The 15754-nt window shown below is 45.0% G+C and overlaps 1 protein-coding gene across 2 annotated transcripts in view; it reads right to left on the bottom strand.

The window, feature by feature from the left end:
* Window positions 1-14411, bottom strand: part of PLPP4 (phospholipid phosphatase 4) — a 48534-nt gene extending 34123 nt beyond the window's left edge. Inside the window, exon 1 of one of the 2 annotated variants that reach the window (XM_069863800.1) lies at window positions 14290-14411. In XM_069863800.1, the coding sequence (XP_069719901.1) occupies window positions 14290-14345 (56 nt within the window). In that variant the 5' untranslated portion in view covers window positions 14346-14411. Of the gene's footprint in view, window positions 1-12561; window positions 12709-14289 lie in introns of those variants that run through there. The other variant, XM_069863799.1, reaches the window with a different exon arrangement.
* Between the last annotated feature and the right edge of the window lie 1343 nt (window positions 14412-15754).

The raw sequence follows: 15754 nt of genomic DNA, 5'->3' as shown, positions 1-15754 counted from the left end.
GAGTTGGAAGGGGCCTTAAAGCCTACCCAGTTCCAACTCCCCTGCCATGGGCAGGGACACCTCCCACTGGACCAAGATGCCCAAGCCCCATCCAAACTGGCCTTGAACACCTCCAAGGATAGGACAGCCACAACTTCCCTGAGCAACCTGTTCCAGTGCCTCACCACTCTCATCGTGAAGAAATTCCTCCTCATGTCTAGTCTAGATCTGCCCCTCTCCAGTTTACAGCCATTGCCCCTCATCCTGTCACTCCATGCCTTTGTGAACAGTCCCTCACCAGCTTTCTTGTAGCCCCTTCAGGTATTGAAAGGTCCCTATGAGGTCTCCCCAGAGCTTTATATGGAGCTTTATTGGGTTTGAGTGTCCTGCAGTAAAGAATGTCTTCACTGGAAGAGAGGTGAAGCATTGTGAAGAGGCTCCCTAAGGCAATGGTAGAGTCTCCATCCCAGGAGAGGTTCAAAAAGCACACAGATGTGGCACTGTGGGTCATGGTTTAGCAGGCACAGTGGGGTCGGGTTGATGGTTGGACTGGATGAGCTTAAAGGTCTTTTCCAACCTTAATGATTCTATGCTTCTTAACAGTTCCTGATAATATTTGAGATTCTAATCTGAATGCATACAGCTTTCCTCACTTTCACTTCTGTGGGTGTGCTTATGTGGGGAGGAGCCAAAAGTCAACGGAATTAAATCATGGGACAAAGGACCAGGGCAATATTTTTGGGTTTTTATTTAATGTCACTGGCAAGCAGAGAACTGGTTCTCAAGGCTAGGTTTGGCCTCAGATGAGTCAGTCTCACATGATGTAAAAGATTTCTGAATATTTTAAACTAGCCAGCAATTGCAGTGATACATTTAATTAGCACATAAGCCCACATTAGGCCTTCAGATATATGACAAAGCATTTTGATTAAGATGAAATTTAAAATAAATTCTGATGTGGTTTTAAAAATGTACATATAACCATGGCTGTCAGATGGCCCAGATGTACTGAAAGAGAAGTTCCATTATTTTTCCTCAGTCTTACTAGCAGGTTTCCTAGATTTCCCTCATATACCAACTGATTTTTAAGATTTAACAGATACAACCATAGGAGTGACCTCTTCCAAAGATGGAAACCTTCGCTCTCCTCCTCACAGCTAGCGCCCACAGCCAGGGTGAGCTGCACTGGGCCAACAAAGCCAACCATAGAATCACAGAATCATGGAATGGTTTGGCTTGGAAGGGACCTCAAAGCCCATCCAGTTCCAGCCCCTGCCATGGGCGGGGACACCTCCCACTGGATCAGGGGGATCCAAACCCTGTCCAACCTGGCCTTGAACACCTCCAGGGATGGGGCAGCCACCACTGCTCTGGGCAACCTGGGCCAAGGCCTCACCACCTTCACAGGAAAATGTTTCTTCCTAAGATCTCAACTCAATCTCCTCTCTTCTGGCTTAAAAAGTTCCCCCTCGTCCTACTCCTACACTCCCTGATCAGAAGCCCCTCCCCAGCTTTGCTGCAGCCCCTTTCAGTACTGGAAGTTGCTCTAAGGTCTCCCTGGAGCCTTCTCTTCTCCAAGCTGGACAACCCCAACTCTCTCAGCCTGTCCATGTTTGGGAGGCGCTCCAGCCCTCAGATCAAAGCTCCATGTCCTTCCTATGCTGAGGACTCCAGAACCAGACACAGGGCTCCCAGTCCGGTCTCACCAGAACAGAGGGGAAGAATCCCCTCCCTCACCCTGCTGGTCCCACTGCTTTGGATGCAGCCTGGGATACAGCTGGATTTCTGGGGTGCAAGCACCGACAGTTTCTTCAACAAGCACGCATCTAACTAGATGATGGAGTCTGTGCCAGTCAGTGTGTTTTAATGATTTACTGAGCTCTTAAGACCCTTCTCTGATGGAGCATCTGGGGCTGTACCTACACAGGCTTCATCGGCAGCGTCAGAGATTGGGCTCAAGTCTGCTACAGCACATGACTTGAACCACATGCACCCATGCCAAATATATGGACACAAACAGGTTAAAACCACATTCAAACTTGCTGCTCAAAGTTTCTTGTTTGCTTGGTCCAAATTCAAGAAACAATATGAATTAAATGAATCAGTGAGATGGCAACAGCTGGGGAGTTTGGGCTGACTTAATAGCTCAGCTCTTGAACCAACAACAATATGGATTCACAACAGGAGTCCAGCAGCTTACGGAATAATATATAAATGGTATGTAAATGTTCTTAGAATATCTAATACAAAATAGTGAACCAGCAATCTTTTCACCATGCTGAAAAAAACAAAATAGCCTGGAGTTTTCAAACCTAGTGTTGATCTCCTTTGTAGCTAAACTAGACTCCTCCTGCTTTCTCAATCCTAGGCATCTGAACTCTCTAGGTAAACTAAGTCCCTCCAGTAATATGATTTCAGTCATACTAAACCTAAGAGGAAAGGGAAACGGTTACCTGAGTGTGCATGAACAGCACAAGAACATTAACACAGCCAGACAGTTGCTCCTGCACACCCAGAAGAACCCAAGAACTTCCAATCCATACGTCCTCCTTGCTCCTGGGCCACGTGCCTTGAATAAACACTGCTGAGTATCATTTTTGCCAATGGGAAGTGACTGAATCTAGAAAAGTCCCGTTCAAAGGGCTTAAAAATGGGTATCCAGGAATGAAACTACTGCGCTAGCTTAGATACAATCTTTTCACCATCATTTCTTCCCTACAGAAGTGGAATATTTGGAAATGAGCACAGTGGAAGGCAGAAAGAGAGAGCAGCTGGTCACGCTGTATTGCAGCTTTGAACAGAAGAGCAGGAGACAAGACTGGCTATACTGAAAAACGAAAAAACCACTGCAAAATGAGTCAATATGGCACATTTCAGCTGGGTTTATGGTTTTAAAACTTTCTTTGACCTCATACTGAAATTGACTTTTGCATCTTTTGATCTCTGGTCAGCAGAATGTAAGCTAAGCTGTTCTGAAACACACAGATTTGTGCTGGCATCCAGCTGCTCCCGAGGTGAAGCAGCAGCTCAGTTCCTGGGATCCCTGCTCACATAGAGCAGCGGGGCACTTCAAGCCCAAGGCAAGGAGGTCAGGACTGCCTCTTATTCTGGCAGTATACAATACTTGAAGCACTCCAGTACAGCTGCACTGCTATAAAAGAGATAATCGACAGGGGCAATCTTACAGAAATTACAGATATCAACAGTGGCTACTGTTTTCATCGCTCATCTTAGTTAACAAAAAAGTGTGGTTTCTGGTATTAATTGTTGCCTTTATGCTCTATCTTTATTATATATACCCTACAATTACAGAATCATAGAATGGTTTGGGTCAGAAAAGACCTCAAAAGCCCATCCAGTTCCACTCCCTGCCATGGGCAGGGACACCTCCCACTGGACCAGGTTGCTTCAAAGCCCCATCCAACCTGACACTGAACACCTCCAGGGATGGGGCAGCCACCACTTCCCTGAGGCACCTGATCCAAGGTCTCCCCACCCTCACAGGGAAACATTTCTTCCTAAGATCTAACCTAAATGGTCCCTCTTGCAGCTTAAAACTGTTCCCCCTCATCCTATCACCACTAACGTAAGCTATTTCACATCAGCCATTTCCACGTGTGTGTGTGTCGGGGAGAAGCAGGTAGACAGAAGGAAATAATCAGTACCTGAACACCGGTGGAGCCATAAGAAGTTTCAAAGCAGGCAGTTATACATTATTCTGAAGTGAAAAACAGAATTCCCATCACAGGCTCAAATCACCTAAACACACATCTGAATAATGAACCAAAACACACTCCAGATAGGCAAAATTTGGCTTCAGATGTTTTTAAATGCTTGTTTTAGTCCATCCTGAACTGGTTTCAGAGAAATAACTCTCACTAATTCCTTGGACAACTATCCCAGCTTCTGAGAGAGCCGAGCAGTCTGATCAAGTTTCTCTTGTTTTCACACCCACGTGCCTTGCCCCTACTGACTACTGCTTTGGACCTGAAATGAAAGGCAGGGGTTAAACTCAAAGATGATGAGTTTCTCTAGGTGACCAAAGCCTTTCCTCCTTATTTCTATCCCTTCGTCACTCCTTCTCCACAATTCCCTTAGTAGCTCACTGTTCCCTCAATAACTCTTTAAGGTCTCGCTTGGAACAAGGTTTAATCCATTGGAAATGACAGCTTGGCCCCAGCAGCTTGTTCAGGAATGATCACCGAAACACACTCCTACATTATTCCCCACTGCAGGATCCCAACTCCATTCAGCCACCACTTCCCTAATCTCCTCAAAACCGACCACTTCCACACAAGAAACCCTCTTCCTCACTCACCCAGTTCTGCACTAGAATCTGAATTTTACTAATATGAACGACTTGATCATTTGCTGCCAAGTTGGTTTTAGCCTAGAACATATTTATTATTTGAATGTTTATGGGTTGTATTCCATTTGCTAAGCATGACTGTTCCTTTTAAACACACAATGGATAGAGACAGGACCTGGAGAGACGATCTGTATGGCAGTGAAGTCCATGCACAGACAGCACTGTACCTGAAGGGTATGGGATGAATACAAGTGAGGATTGAGTGGTCTCAAGCTTGTCCACACCCCAACCTAAGTGTCAAAACACATTCTCAGACAGTTTTTCACTGTCAAAACTCAGGCACCGGTATGGAAGAGGAGAGAAATAGTATAGCTCAATCTAGAAGGCTTGATAAAGAGTTTCTTTACGTGAAGTTAAAACATTAATTATCAATCAAGCAGCAACACATCATTTTAACCCAAACTGAAATGAAATGCTTTGCTTGGGCATCTATTAAAATCAGATTAATACAAAAATGTACTTTAAAATGCAAATTTTAAAATAAAACATTTCAATATTAATAAAGAGACATTTTTTTGTCCAAGTCACTTACTAACTGTAATACAAACGTCAAGTTATTTTGTTCCAGTTTTTCTTTCACACTTGGTTATGCAACGATTTCATTATTCTCTGGGAAAGAGAGACCTCCCTAATGATATTCACAATCCAGTCCAACTATATTCACGCCACTCAATCCAAAACCACTTGTATGAATCACTGCATGTTCCAGCATATTAATAATGATTGAAAATAAAAAAGTTAGAATTATGGGGAACAGGAATATCACTTTCAGTATTTTTTAGCCCTCACTGAAGTCCAATAGCAACAGTTATGGCCTGTAAAGCACCTTGGATGCAAGATGAACGAAATTAATAATGCCCCTCTGCAGGCTATCAGAGTCCAGCCAGGCTATTAGATCTCTTCTCCCATTCGTGAGAATTGGCAGCTAATGAAAATACAATGCTTGATATCAAATGATACTCTGTTGGTTTTGCATTGCAAGGCTTCACAACACTTGGCAGGGCGCCACACACCCTTCAAAGCTGAAATATTTCTGAGCTGACATTTACACCTCCATTATAAATTCTAAAGTGGTAGAAACTTCCACGCACAACAGAGCAAAACGTTGAACTGCAAGACTGTAGAGCAAAACGTTTCACCTCACCTAAGGTTGCATTTCCCCCACAATCTTGTCAGTGCAGAATATTCAGAACACGACATCTGGCAAGGCATTGCCCTCCAGCCAGAAGGGTTCATCAGCTCCTGTTCAGTCTCTGCTAAAGCATTCTCCCCCTAACTTGAACTGGGAACACCATTTCCTTTTCTGGCAATCAACAGGGGCTAAAAATCTCTCACAAGAAATGTTGTTTTAGTGTCTCTCAGCCATGCTCCGGAACACTCTCGGGTAGTATAAACATCAGTCCACTTGGCTGACTCGTGCCAGCTGACAAGAGCATCTCATCTGCTTCCTCGCAGCCACGCTGCAAAGCAAAACCATATGTAAAATACTCACAAGATATTTAGGTGTAACTTGCTTTTTAAAACGTTCATTGGTGGAGACTATACAGCTGCTTCAGGCAATGTACCACAGTGCTCACATGTCCTTACAGTCACATTGTATCCCATAGAATCAAAAGAGCTGGAAAATACCTCTAAGACTTTGCTGACTAATCCACATCCTGAAGCACCACAGCTACATGTTCTTTAAACCCCTCCAGGGATGGAGACTCCACCACTGCCCTGGGCAGTCTCTGCCAGGGCTTCAACCACTCCTTCAATAATTTTTCCTAATATCCAATCTAAACCTCCCCTGGCCATTCCCTCCCATCCTATCACTTGTTATATGGTTGAAGAGAACAACACCCACCTCTCTACAACCTCCTTTTAGGTAGTTTATAGAGCAATCATCTCCCCACACTTAGCCCAAGCTTCCCTTGGTTAAGGTTGCTGCAAGGTTCTCTTGCTCCAAGTTTAAACCTTTCCTTTCTGTACAATTCCCAAAGAACATGAAGAACAATTTGCCTCCTTCATACATCTTTACAGCAGCTGATTACACGTGAAGATTTCTGCCATGTCTCCTCAGATTTCTAGATGAAACAGAAAAGCCATTTTCTCCACCTCAATTCCCATCTTTCCCAACCCTCTGAAATCCACTTCCATCAGCAATCTTCATCAGCCACTTACTATGAAAACACCACTTGTAAACCCTGTTACACCTGCCCACAGGCAAACAGCTCTAGCTTATTGCAGTTTATCGATACACCATTTTAATTAAAACCCAGTGTTTTTTTAACAAGGAAAATATGCAGCCCTTTGGGTGGTAAAAGTGTTTTGTAATGCAGAGAAGTAAACAAATAAGATACAGGGTGACTGCAGCAATCTGATTTACAACAAACATTCCTAGTGGAGCTGGAGCTGTCTGCAGAATCAGAGATCACAGTTTCTTGTGTAGTAGTGACTTGTGGTCCAACTATCACAAATTTACAAAGCAAGGGAACAACACTAAAGGAAAACACCTTAAAATCCACACAATTATCATAGAATCAGAGAATAACCAGGTTGGAAGAGACCCACCGGATCATCGAGTCCAACCATTCCTATCAATCACTAAACCATGCCCCTGAGCACCTCGTCCACCCGTGCCTTAAACACCTCCAAGGATGGTGACTCAACCATCTCCCTGGGCAGCCTGTTCCAGTGTCCAATGACCCTTTCTGTGAAAAATTTTTTCCTAATGTCCAGCCTAAACCTCCCCTGGCGGAGCTTGAGGCCATTCCCTCTTGTCCTGTCCCCAGACACTTGGAAGAAGAGGCCAGCACCCTCCTCTCTACAACCTCCTTTCAGGTAGTCGTAGAAAGCAATGAAAAGCTTATTTCAAGTGTCACATCGATGACAACTTTGCCTCTACAAAGACAATCAAATTGGATCATCTGCAGAGCAGATATTGTGACTCAGAACCCAGTGACACTTTCCTCAATCATTCAAGCGTGGGTCCCTGATGTTTATTAGTGGATCACGACCAATACTTCAATACGTGACACATGTATTGGCTGCAGCTTTCACTCCCTGCCCACCAATCTGTGCCAATGCAGATGCAGCACTCAAACATCCCCTGTTCAGTATCAGTGCAGTGCTCACTACAGAAATGAGGTACAAGACCCACTAAATGTGATCCTTAATCCACTTTTAGTGTCAGTAATTCTGCCAACTACTTCCAAGGACCCACTTCTACAAGTCACCAACAGACTGGGAGATGATAAAGATCTTGGTTTACAGTCCCAGGTATGACTGCATTCTCAGCAGTAAGACTGTACTTTTTATTAAAGCCTTTACGATGACACAGTTGTGCCACAGCTTGACTGCGCTTAGATCAAAGGATAAAAATCAATGTTTTCTTTAATAAAAATTTCCCTTATATAAACCTTGCCAGTAGCGTTCTCACTAGAAAACATCCTCAATTTAGGCTGGAAGCAAACACAAAGTGCCAAAGTCAGTGAGTAAATAGGATTCAACAAGAAGAGACACAAAGTCACCATTTACTCCTCAAAAATCTGGAGCAGATGCTTGGGCATTTACAATAACATCCTTTTTTTAGCATGTATTCAGCTGTGAGTTTAGCCATGGGACATCAGCTGTAAATCCCATCCTATTAACAGGACAATTAGAATTCCTGCCATTAAATCTCCTTTCCACCCCCCTTGGAACTCAGAGAACACAAATAACTTAGTCCCACAATCTTAAGATCTAAAAGCATGGATACAGCAGCCTGTAAAACAATCTCTGTGGCACAGACAAGTCTGCACAAAAGGACAAGCACACTTTCTCCTGAAAAAACGCTATCAAAGTCAGTAAAACCCTACTCTAGTTTCAATAAATGAAATAAGAAAACAATGGGAATAGAAGCTTCAGCTCAGGGGAACATCAAGTACCAAATGTCTCTGTTAGCTTGGTGATATTTCATAGATATTAGGACAGGCACGCGGTCATTTTGTCATGTGCTTCATATTACACCAGGTATAATAGGTATTTATGGCCTTTTGTTTTCACAGTAACCTCTCAAGGACACAGCGCTGAGCAAAGCTAAAATTGGGGTTACTTTGCAGTATATCAGCTGCATTCAGCAAGCTACAGCAGCTCCACAGCATTCTAATTCTTCCACCACTTCAAAGGCACAACAGACTCTGCTGAGCAGTGGAACAAGCCTGTTGCTTGCCCGTGGAGCTCTATATGCAACCTTTGATATATGTTCTCAGATCCTCAGCACCAGAGAGGCTGAAGTCTTCTGTAATAGCAGGTCTTTCCCTTAACTGTGCATTAACCCTACTTGGTGAACTAGACTTCAACCTGGGCCACATAAACAGATCATTCCCTCGTTTTTTGTATCATCTAAACAATGCTTGGCAATAGAGAATCTGTATATAAACAGGTTTGCAATCAAAGCTCTTGTTGTCAGTCCCTACTATTATTATTTGTGAAACTAACAGTGAAAAAGCACCAATCATATTCAATATCCAATGGGTTTGGCCACTGTCCATCTACTTCATAACAAAGAAGTCATCAATTAAATGAACAAAGAGGGAGAAAAATAAGTACTGCTCTCCCTTTCTTGATGAGAGATTAGGGTACAGAGGAATGAAACCCAAAACTTTTAAAATTAGAAACTAAAAATCAGGTTCCAGGCAAAGTCAGAATTATAGGATGTTCAAATCAAGAATGTAGGACACAAGAAGACTAAGCAGCTCTCATGGCCAAATACCTACTTAGCTTTGAAACACTGAGCTAAAAAGCCTAGGCTTTAAAAGTGCTTTGAAATCCTGGTCCAACTGATTTGTGTAATTTGGCAGCGTTTATGCCAGCACAAGTCAACAAATCTTGATGTCTCAGACTGGTGAGTTCCCCTCAATCCCACTTTGTTTGTATCACCCACAGATCTCTGACAGCTCATGACACTCAGCCCAGCCTGTCCTCCAAAAATCCAGTAGACAGAGCACAGAAAAGGCAAGTGCAAACTGTGAGTAAAGCAGAACTGCAGCATTGTGGAATCTCCTCAGCTAACTGATTTTCTGTCTGCGTTAATCAGACAATACAGGGTATCATTTAGGAAGGCAACATATGCAGAGTAGCTACAAGATCACCCCCCATGACAACGAAAGCTACTTGAAAGAGCTTTCCATGCTAAATCTTTCCATGCATATTTGTAATTTGATTAAAATCTTAACATTGTAAACTTGGAAGAAATTCAACATGCACGGAATAAGCTCTTATTTACATAAACCAGTCTGAACATGGCCCACACGCTAAAGACGCCAGCATCAGTCAATACTGTACGCTCACATGTATGCAATATATATGTTAGCCTGCAGATAAACATTTATCCCCCAGAGAGGCTGCTAATGAGACTGTGCTAGAGGGAAGATATCCAATTACTCTGAATGACATTTAGATTTTAATCACATCACACTCACTGAAGAGCTTAAGGTTTGATGAAGCAATCCTTGAAAGACTATCTTTTTAATCAATTAGATGACTCCAGAAACATCAGCAACAGTGCTGTTGACAAGCCATTGGCCTAAATATACAACACCACACACAAATCCTTACGTCTTCTTACTAAGACAATGATGTGGTCTTCTAAAACTTCTGAAGGAAACGAAAAAGCTTTCTTTGTAGGAGATGATACCTAACCCAGAACAACATGTATTTGGCTAAGACATCCCTACCGGCAATTACAGGCTCACTGAGAGAGGAATTCTTTCAGGGACAGATGAAGAACATCGTTTTAAGGGCATCGCTTCTGTGTAAAGATATCAGACTTGCTCACAAATCTTCTTACAATTGCCCTAACTGAATAAAACCAAGTCAGCCAAAACAATTTGCTTTCATTGAGCATTGAGCAAATGGTAAATGCCACTGTCCACATGAAGCAGATGAAAGACTGGCCACATTTAACGTGGTTTAGCATTCATCAGGCATCTTAAGATGCTCCAGGTGAGAGGAATAAGTACAAAATGAAGAAAACAGAGATGCAAGACTCTTAATTCTATCATTCTTCAAAGCAGTGTTTGATTTTTTCTGTAAACAAAGTATACCAGAGTTAGACGTGTTCTCTATATATTTCTATATCTATAGCTTGCATATATAGCGCATATATATATACGCTCACAGCCGTGATACGAAACAACAGACCATTTCTGCTTCTGAGACCTTGCATGAGTAATTTCACGCTAAAAAAATCCAGTTCTGTACTCACAGAAAATGAAACCAAACAACTCTAAACAAACAAAAATATGAAGTGAGAATTGATTAAAGTCAAGGTTCAATTGAAAAATATTTGAAACTGCATAATGTAGTAATAATGTAATGGCCAAATGATAGTGTAAGACTTTTCTTTGACGATGGAGGAGCAAACCAGCTCTGCTCATTAGGCTCAGTCCAGCCCAATCAAAAGGTGCAAGGCTAGATATTTTGAAAACTAAAGATGAATATGTTCCCCCAGTTTAGGAACTGGGGGAAACTGCAGGGCAGACCAAAGATATCAACTGTTCTCCTTACAGTTTGAAACTTGTGACTTCAGAGGTATTTTGCTGAAGGTGTTTAAAGAACATTTATTTACCTTCCAGTAGCATGCATGAAGCATCATTTTGACTACAAGCAGTTGGTTGGTTGGTTGTGGTTTTTTAACTCCTGCTTCTGAATTTCAGGCAGCTCCTTCTTCAGGGAGTTCTTCTAACAAATGTCTCCTAACTAATCCTTCCTTCAACACTTGTAAACCCTAAGGGCTAAAACTCCCTTCAGCACAGACCTTTGTAAACTGAAAGAAGCTTGAGCTGCTTAATTTCAATACCTTAACCCGTCTTTAATTGATGATTGGCCACTTAGCAGTTGCTAAGATCACAACATCTAGAATGGAGTCAGTTGTCACCACCGATTGTAGAATCCATCCAGAGCAAAAGGTGAATTGCTTGCAATGGTGAAACTTATGGATAACAGAAAAGAACATAAATAACACGGATGTATTTTTGCCTTAGGAGAAATGACTGGAGTTGATCATTACGGCAAGTGAAGGAGAAAAACTTTGCCATATAGAAAATACCGCTGTTGTCACTGTAAAATACAATCAAATGGGCAATACATTCAACTTCAGCAACCATCAACATAAGGTTTCCCACCTCTATTTTTATGAAATTACATTTATCACCAAGCAAAACTACAACAGGGAATATGCAAGCTTTTTTTATGCATTTTACGGTACAAAACATGCCAGTATATTACTCTGAGTTATATTAATCAGCAGGTTGATGCTACAAAGACATCTGGGAGGCACAGATGGTTCACGATTGGGAAATAACTACAGGAACCATTACCTTCAAGGTCAGATTTCTAAAACTACAAAGGCTAGTAGTGACCCAAACTCATCAAAACCTTTTCAAAATGAACTAATTCTCTTCAATCCAGATTCTGTCACTCACAACAGAGATGATCTCCGACCTAGCTTCAACTCACTGAAGTCAATGGCATTCCTTTCCAAGGGAGGTGGAAACCTTAAAAGCCTTTTTACTCCTAGAAGTAGCTTCTGCATTTTAGCTTAAGTCGCTTATGCCTCAATTCCAGTCTTGGAGCTTCCAAATTCACCACTAACTGGTCATATTTGACAAGGTATTTCAGTTAATGAAACGGTCCATAAAAATCCTTGCCCTGGCTGTCTACAAAGCCACAGAAAACCCAGTATTTGAACTTCTATCACACAACAGTTCCAAAATATGAGTAACTGCCACTTTGGAATAAACTGAAATACTAAAGACTATTTCAACAGTGACAGATTACTTTGGTGTTCAGATTATCTGAACATAATCTGATTTAGCTAGAGATCATATTTTTGCACTCACGACAAAACAAAGCACAGGTTTTATAAAACTGGATGTGGATTCAGAATACTACATATCTGATGCTTTTTACATGTGACTGAATGCTCCAAATGACCTCCCAGAATGTCAGAAATACTCCCCAGCACTGCAAGAAGGACAAAGCTGAGCTATGTGCAAATGTAACAAGTGCTTGTGTAGTCGTTTGCCACCACTCAGCTCTTCCAAAAGCATTTCCTTTAGCCACCCCTCAGCTGATTTTAGAACCGCAGCATAAAGAACAGTGAAAATCACAGCATGTTTCAGGGAGGAAATGAGGACAGAAGACAAGCACAACCTAGAGACTGCTACTTATCACAGGGTATGATTTACCTGTCATGGGAATAAACTACATGAAGAGATCTCTCACTGGATGCTGCGAGCGATGAATTACACATGCAATCGTGATGAAGGGAAAGGTTCTGATGTAGTATGAGTTTCTGAGGTCTTTGCTTGCTCTGTAATCCCACATATTCCAGAAATGAACAGGTCTGCTTTCCAAGTAAGATGCAACTGAACCGAAAGGTATCAAAGGCACCTTATAGGTTTTTGAAGGTATCAGAGTTCATCCTAAAAGGAAGAAGATGACACTTGCCAAACATGTTGCAAATCAAAAGATTTGCATCAATATTCAAGAGAAATGAGCACTCAGGAACAACTCCAACACCAGTAAATTGGACAAGTTATTCATTAATCATGAGAGGTTCAGAAAGGAATGGCATCAAAGCACTCCAGCATCACCAGCTGAAACTCAGTATCACGGCTAGAGAGATGCCCTGTGCTGTTACTACCCACACCTGAGACCATCAGGACCTGAAGAAACGGCAGCAAGACCTGCTCTAGTTTCTGTCAGACACGACAAAGATTGGGAATATCCGTCTTTAAACACCACACAACCGAAACGCAAACTTAGATGAACTTTAAATTGTTCAAATGCACAGAAAACACAAAGTCACAGAAAAATAAAACGGTAGAGCCTTGAGGAGAAGAGAGGGGAGCCTGCCTGAAGTACCCAGAGCAAAACAACAGGCAGCTGCCTTCTGAAGCGGGCGAGAAGAGAGGGTGCTCCTGCAGCCCCAGCTGCAGCCCTGGGCAGCCGGGTCTCCATCCCAGCACCGCTGGCTCTCCCCAGGTCTGTCCCAGCCCTGACACCAAAAACTATCACCGGCCACGCCAACCCAGCAACCCTTTGCGGGTTGGTTGATTTTTTTTTTTTTTTGTTATTTATTTTTTTATTTTTCGTCTGGTTGCTTTTTTCACGTTTCTCTCAAAAACTGTAGCTTCTCCGACTCGATTTTCCCGCAGGTCTTCAGTCAAAACCAAAACTCAGGGCAGGGAGGGCTCGGCCCGGGGAACATCACCTGCTGGGGAGGGGGCGAGGGCGGCTGCCCCTGCCCCAGGGTCTCAGCTTTCCTTGCCTGGGGCTCGTCTTGCAGCAGCCGAGCATCACGACCCTCCTCGCCCGGGGTCCCAGATCTCTCTGCCCCAGGCTCCTCCTGCAGAAGCCGAGCATCTCGACTGCCCCAGCCTTGGGGTCTCGACTCCCCTCGCCCGGGGCTCCTCTTGCAGGAGCCGAGCATCTCGACTCTCCTAGCTTGGGGGTCCCAGATCTCTCCGCCCCAGGCTCCTCCTGCAGCAGCCGAGCATCTCGACTCTCCCAGCCCGGGGCTTTCCCAGGGGTTCCGACTCCTCCTGCCCCAGGGTCTCGGTTCTTATTTGCCACGGGCTTCTCCCGCAGTGGCCGAGCATCTCGACTCCCCTCTCCTTGGGATCTCGGCTCCCACTCCCCCCACACGGGAGCCGGGAATCTCGGGTCCCCTCGCCCGGGGGTCCCAGCTCCCCAGGGCTCCCCCGGGGGTCCCGACTGTCCTCGCCCGGGGCTGCTGCGGTGAGGGTCGGGGGTCCCGCAGCCGCCCAGCATCTCCGCCCTCCCAGCCCGGGGCTCCCCCAGCCCAGGGCTCCTCCTGCCGGAGCCCAGCATCTCCCCTCCCCTAGCCGGGATCCCGGCTGCCGGGGCTCCCCCCGGCCCCGCTGCGGGTTCCCGGTGCGGGTTCCACTCACACGAAGACGCCGAAGAGCGCGGCCCGCACGCCGATCTCCAGCGCCAGCTCCCGCATGGTGCGCGCCGCTCATGGCGCTGCGCCCGGACCCTGCCCGGCCCCGGGACGGGGATTCCCCTCCCCTTCCCCTCTCCCCTCCCTCCCCGCTTTCGCTCCTTTCATCCCTCCCTCCTCCTCCCCTTTTCTCCCTTTCACCCCCTTCTCTTCCCTCCTTTTCCCTCGTTCTTCTTCCCCTTCCCCTCTTCCCCATCCCTTTCCTCCCTCTTCCTTTTCTCTCCTTTCATCCCCCTTCCCTCTCTCTTCCTTCTCCTTCATCCCCCTTCATCCCTCCTTCCTCCTCCCCTTTTCTCCCTTTTACGCCTTCCCCTTTCTACTCTTCTCCCCCCTTACTCTTGCCCTTCTTCCCTTTTCGCTCCCTTCATCCCCCTTCCCTCCCCCTTCATTCCTCCTTCATCCCCATTCATCCCTCCTTCCCTTTCCCCTTTTCTCCCTTTTACCCCCCACCCTTCCCTTTTACCCCTCTCCTTTCCCTTTTACCCATTTCCCTTTTACCTCTTCCCTTTTACCTCTTCCCTTTCCCCTTCCCCTTCCCACACCCACTCCAGGCAACAAGCCCTGCTCTTTCCCCCATGCCCCTAGCTCTGGGGAGGGGTCCCTGGTGCCCTTTGATGCACAAGGGCTTTCCTGCCTCCCTGCATGCCCCTGCTCCCATCCTTGGCTGGAGGGCGAAGAACCCACTGCCCGTCGGTACTAAGAGCTGGCGTTACATCAGCGGGATTTCAGACCTCCTGGGGATGGGGCGGCTGGGCTGAGGAGCTGGGCTGGCATTTCTGGGCTCCGAATGGTATTGCAACACTGCGTTTCTGAAAAGATGGAGCAAAAAAATCAAAGTCAGGAGAGGCAGCATTCCTAGGGATCAATTGACTGGCTGAGAGAGTTGGGGTTGTTCAGCCTGGAGAAGAGAAAGCTCTGGGGAGATCTTAGAGCAGCTTCCAGTGCTGAAAGGGGCTCCAGGAAACCTGGGGAGGGGCTCTTGATCAGAGAGTGCAGGGGTAGGATGAGAGGAATGGTTTTAAGCTGAAAGAGGGGAGATGGAGATAAGATCTTAGGAAGAAATTCTTCATTATGAGGATGGTGAGGCACTGGAACTGGTTGCCCAGAGCAGTGGTGGCTGCCTCATCCCTGGAGGTGTTCAAGGCCAGGTTGGACGGGGCTTGGAGTCCCTGATCCAGTGGGAGGCATCCCCGCCTGTGGCAGGGGTTGGAACTGGATGGGCTTTGAGGTCCCTTCCAACCCAAACCATTGGGTGATTCTAGGATGATGGTGGCTGTTCATGAAGACTCAAACTGCTGGTCGGTCATGCAAGGGACATCTACCTGCCAGACCACCCCTGCTGAAACTGAGCTGGGTACATTTCTTCATCTTTGCATGAAGGGTTAACAATATTTGAATACTTTCTATGTTTA

This window comes from Phaenicophaeus curvirostris, chromosome 9, assembly GCF_032191515.1.
Source record: "Phaenicophaeus curvirostris isolate KB17595 chromosome 9, BPBGC_Pcur_1.0, whole genome shotgun sequence".
Lineage (NCBI taxonomy): Eukaryota > Metazoa > Chordata > Aves > Cuculiformes > Cuculidae > Phaenicophaeus > Phaenicophaeus curvirostris.
The sequence above is the reverse complement of the archived record's forward strand: the minus strand, read 5'-3'. Positions and strand labels throughout refer to the sequence as shown.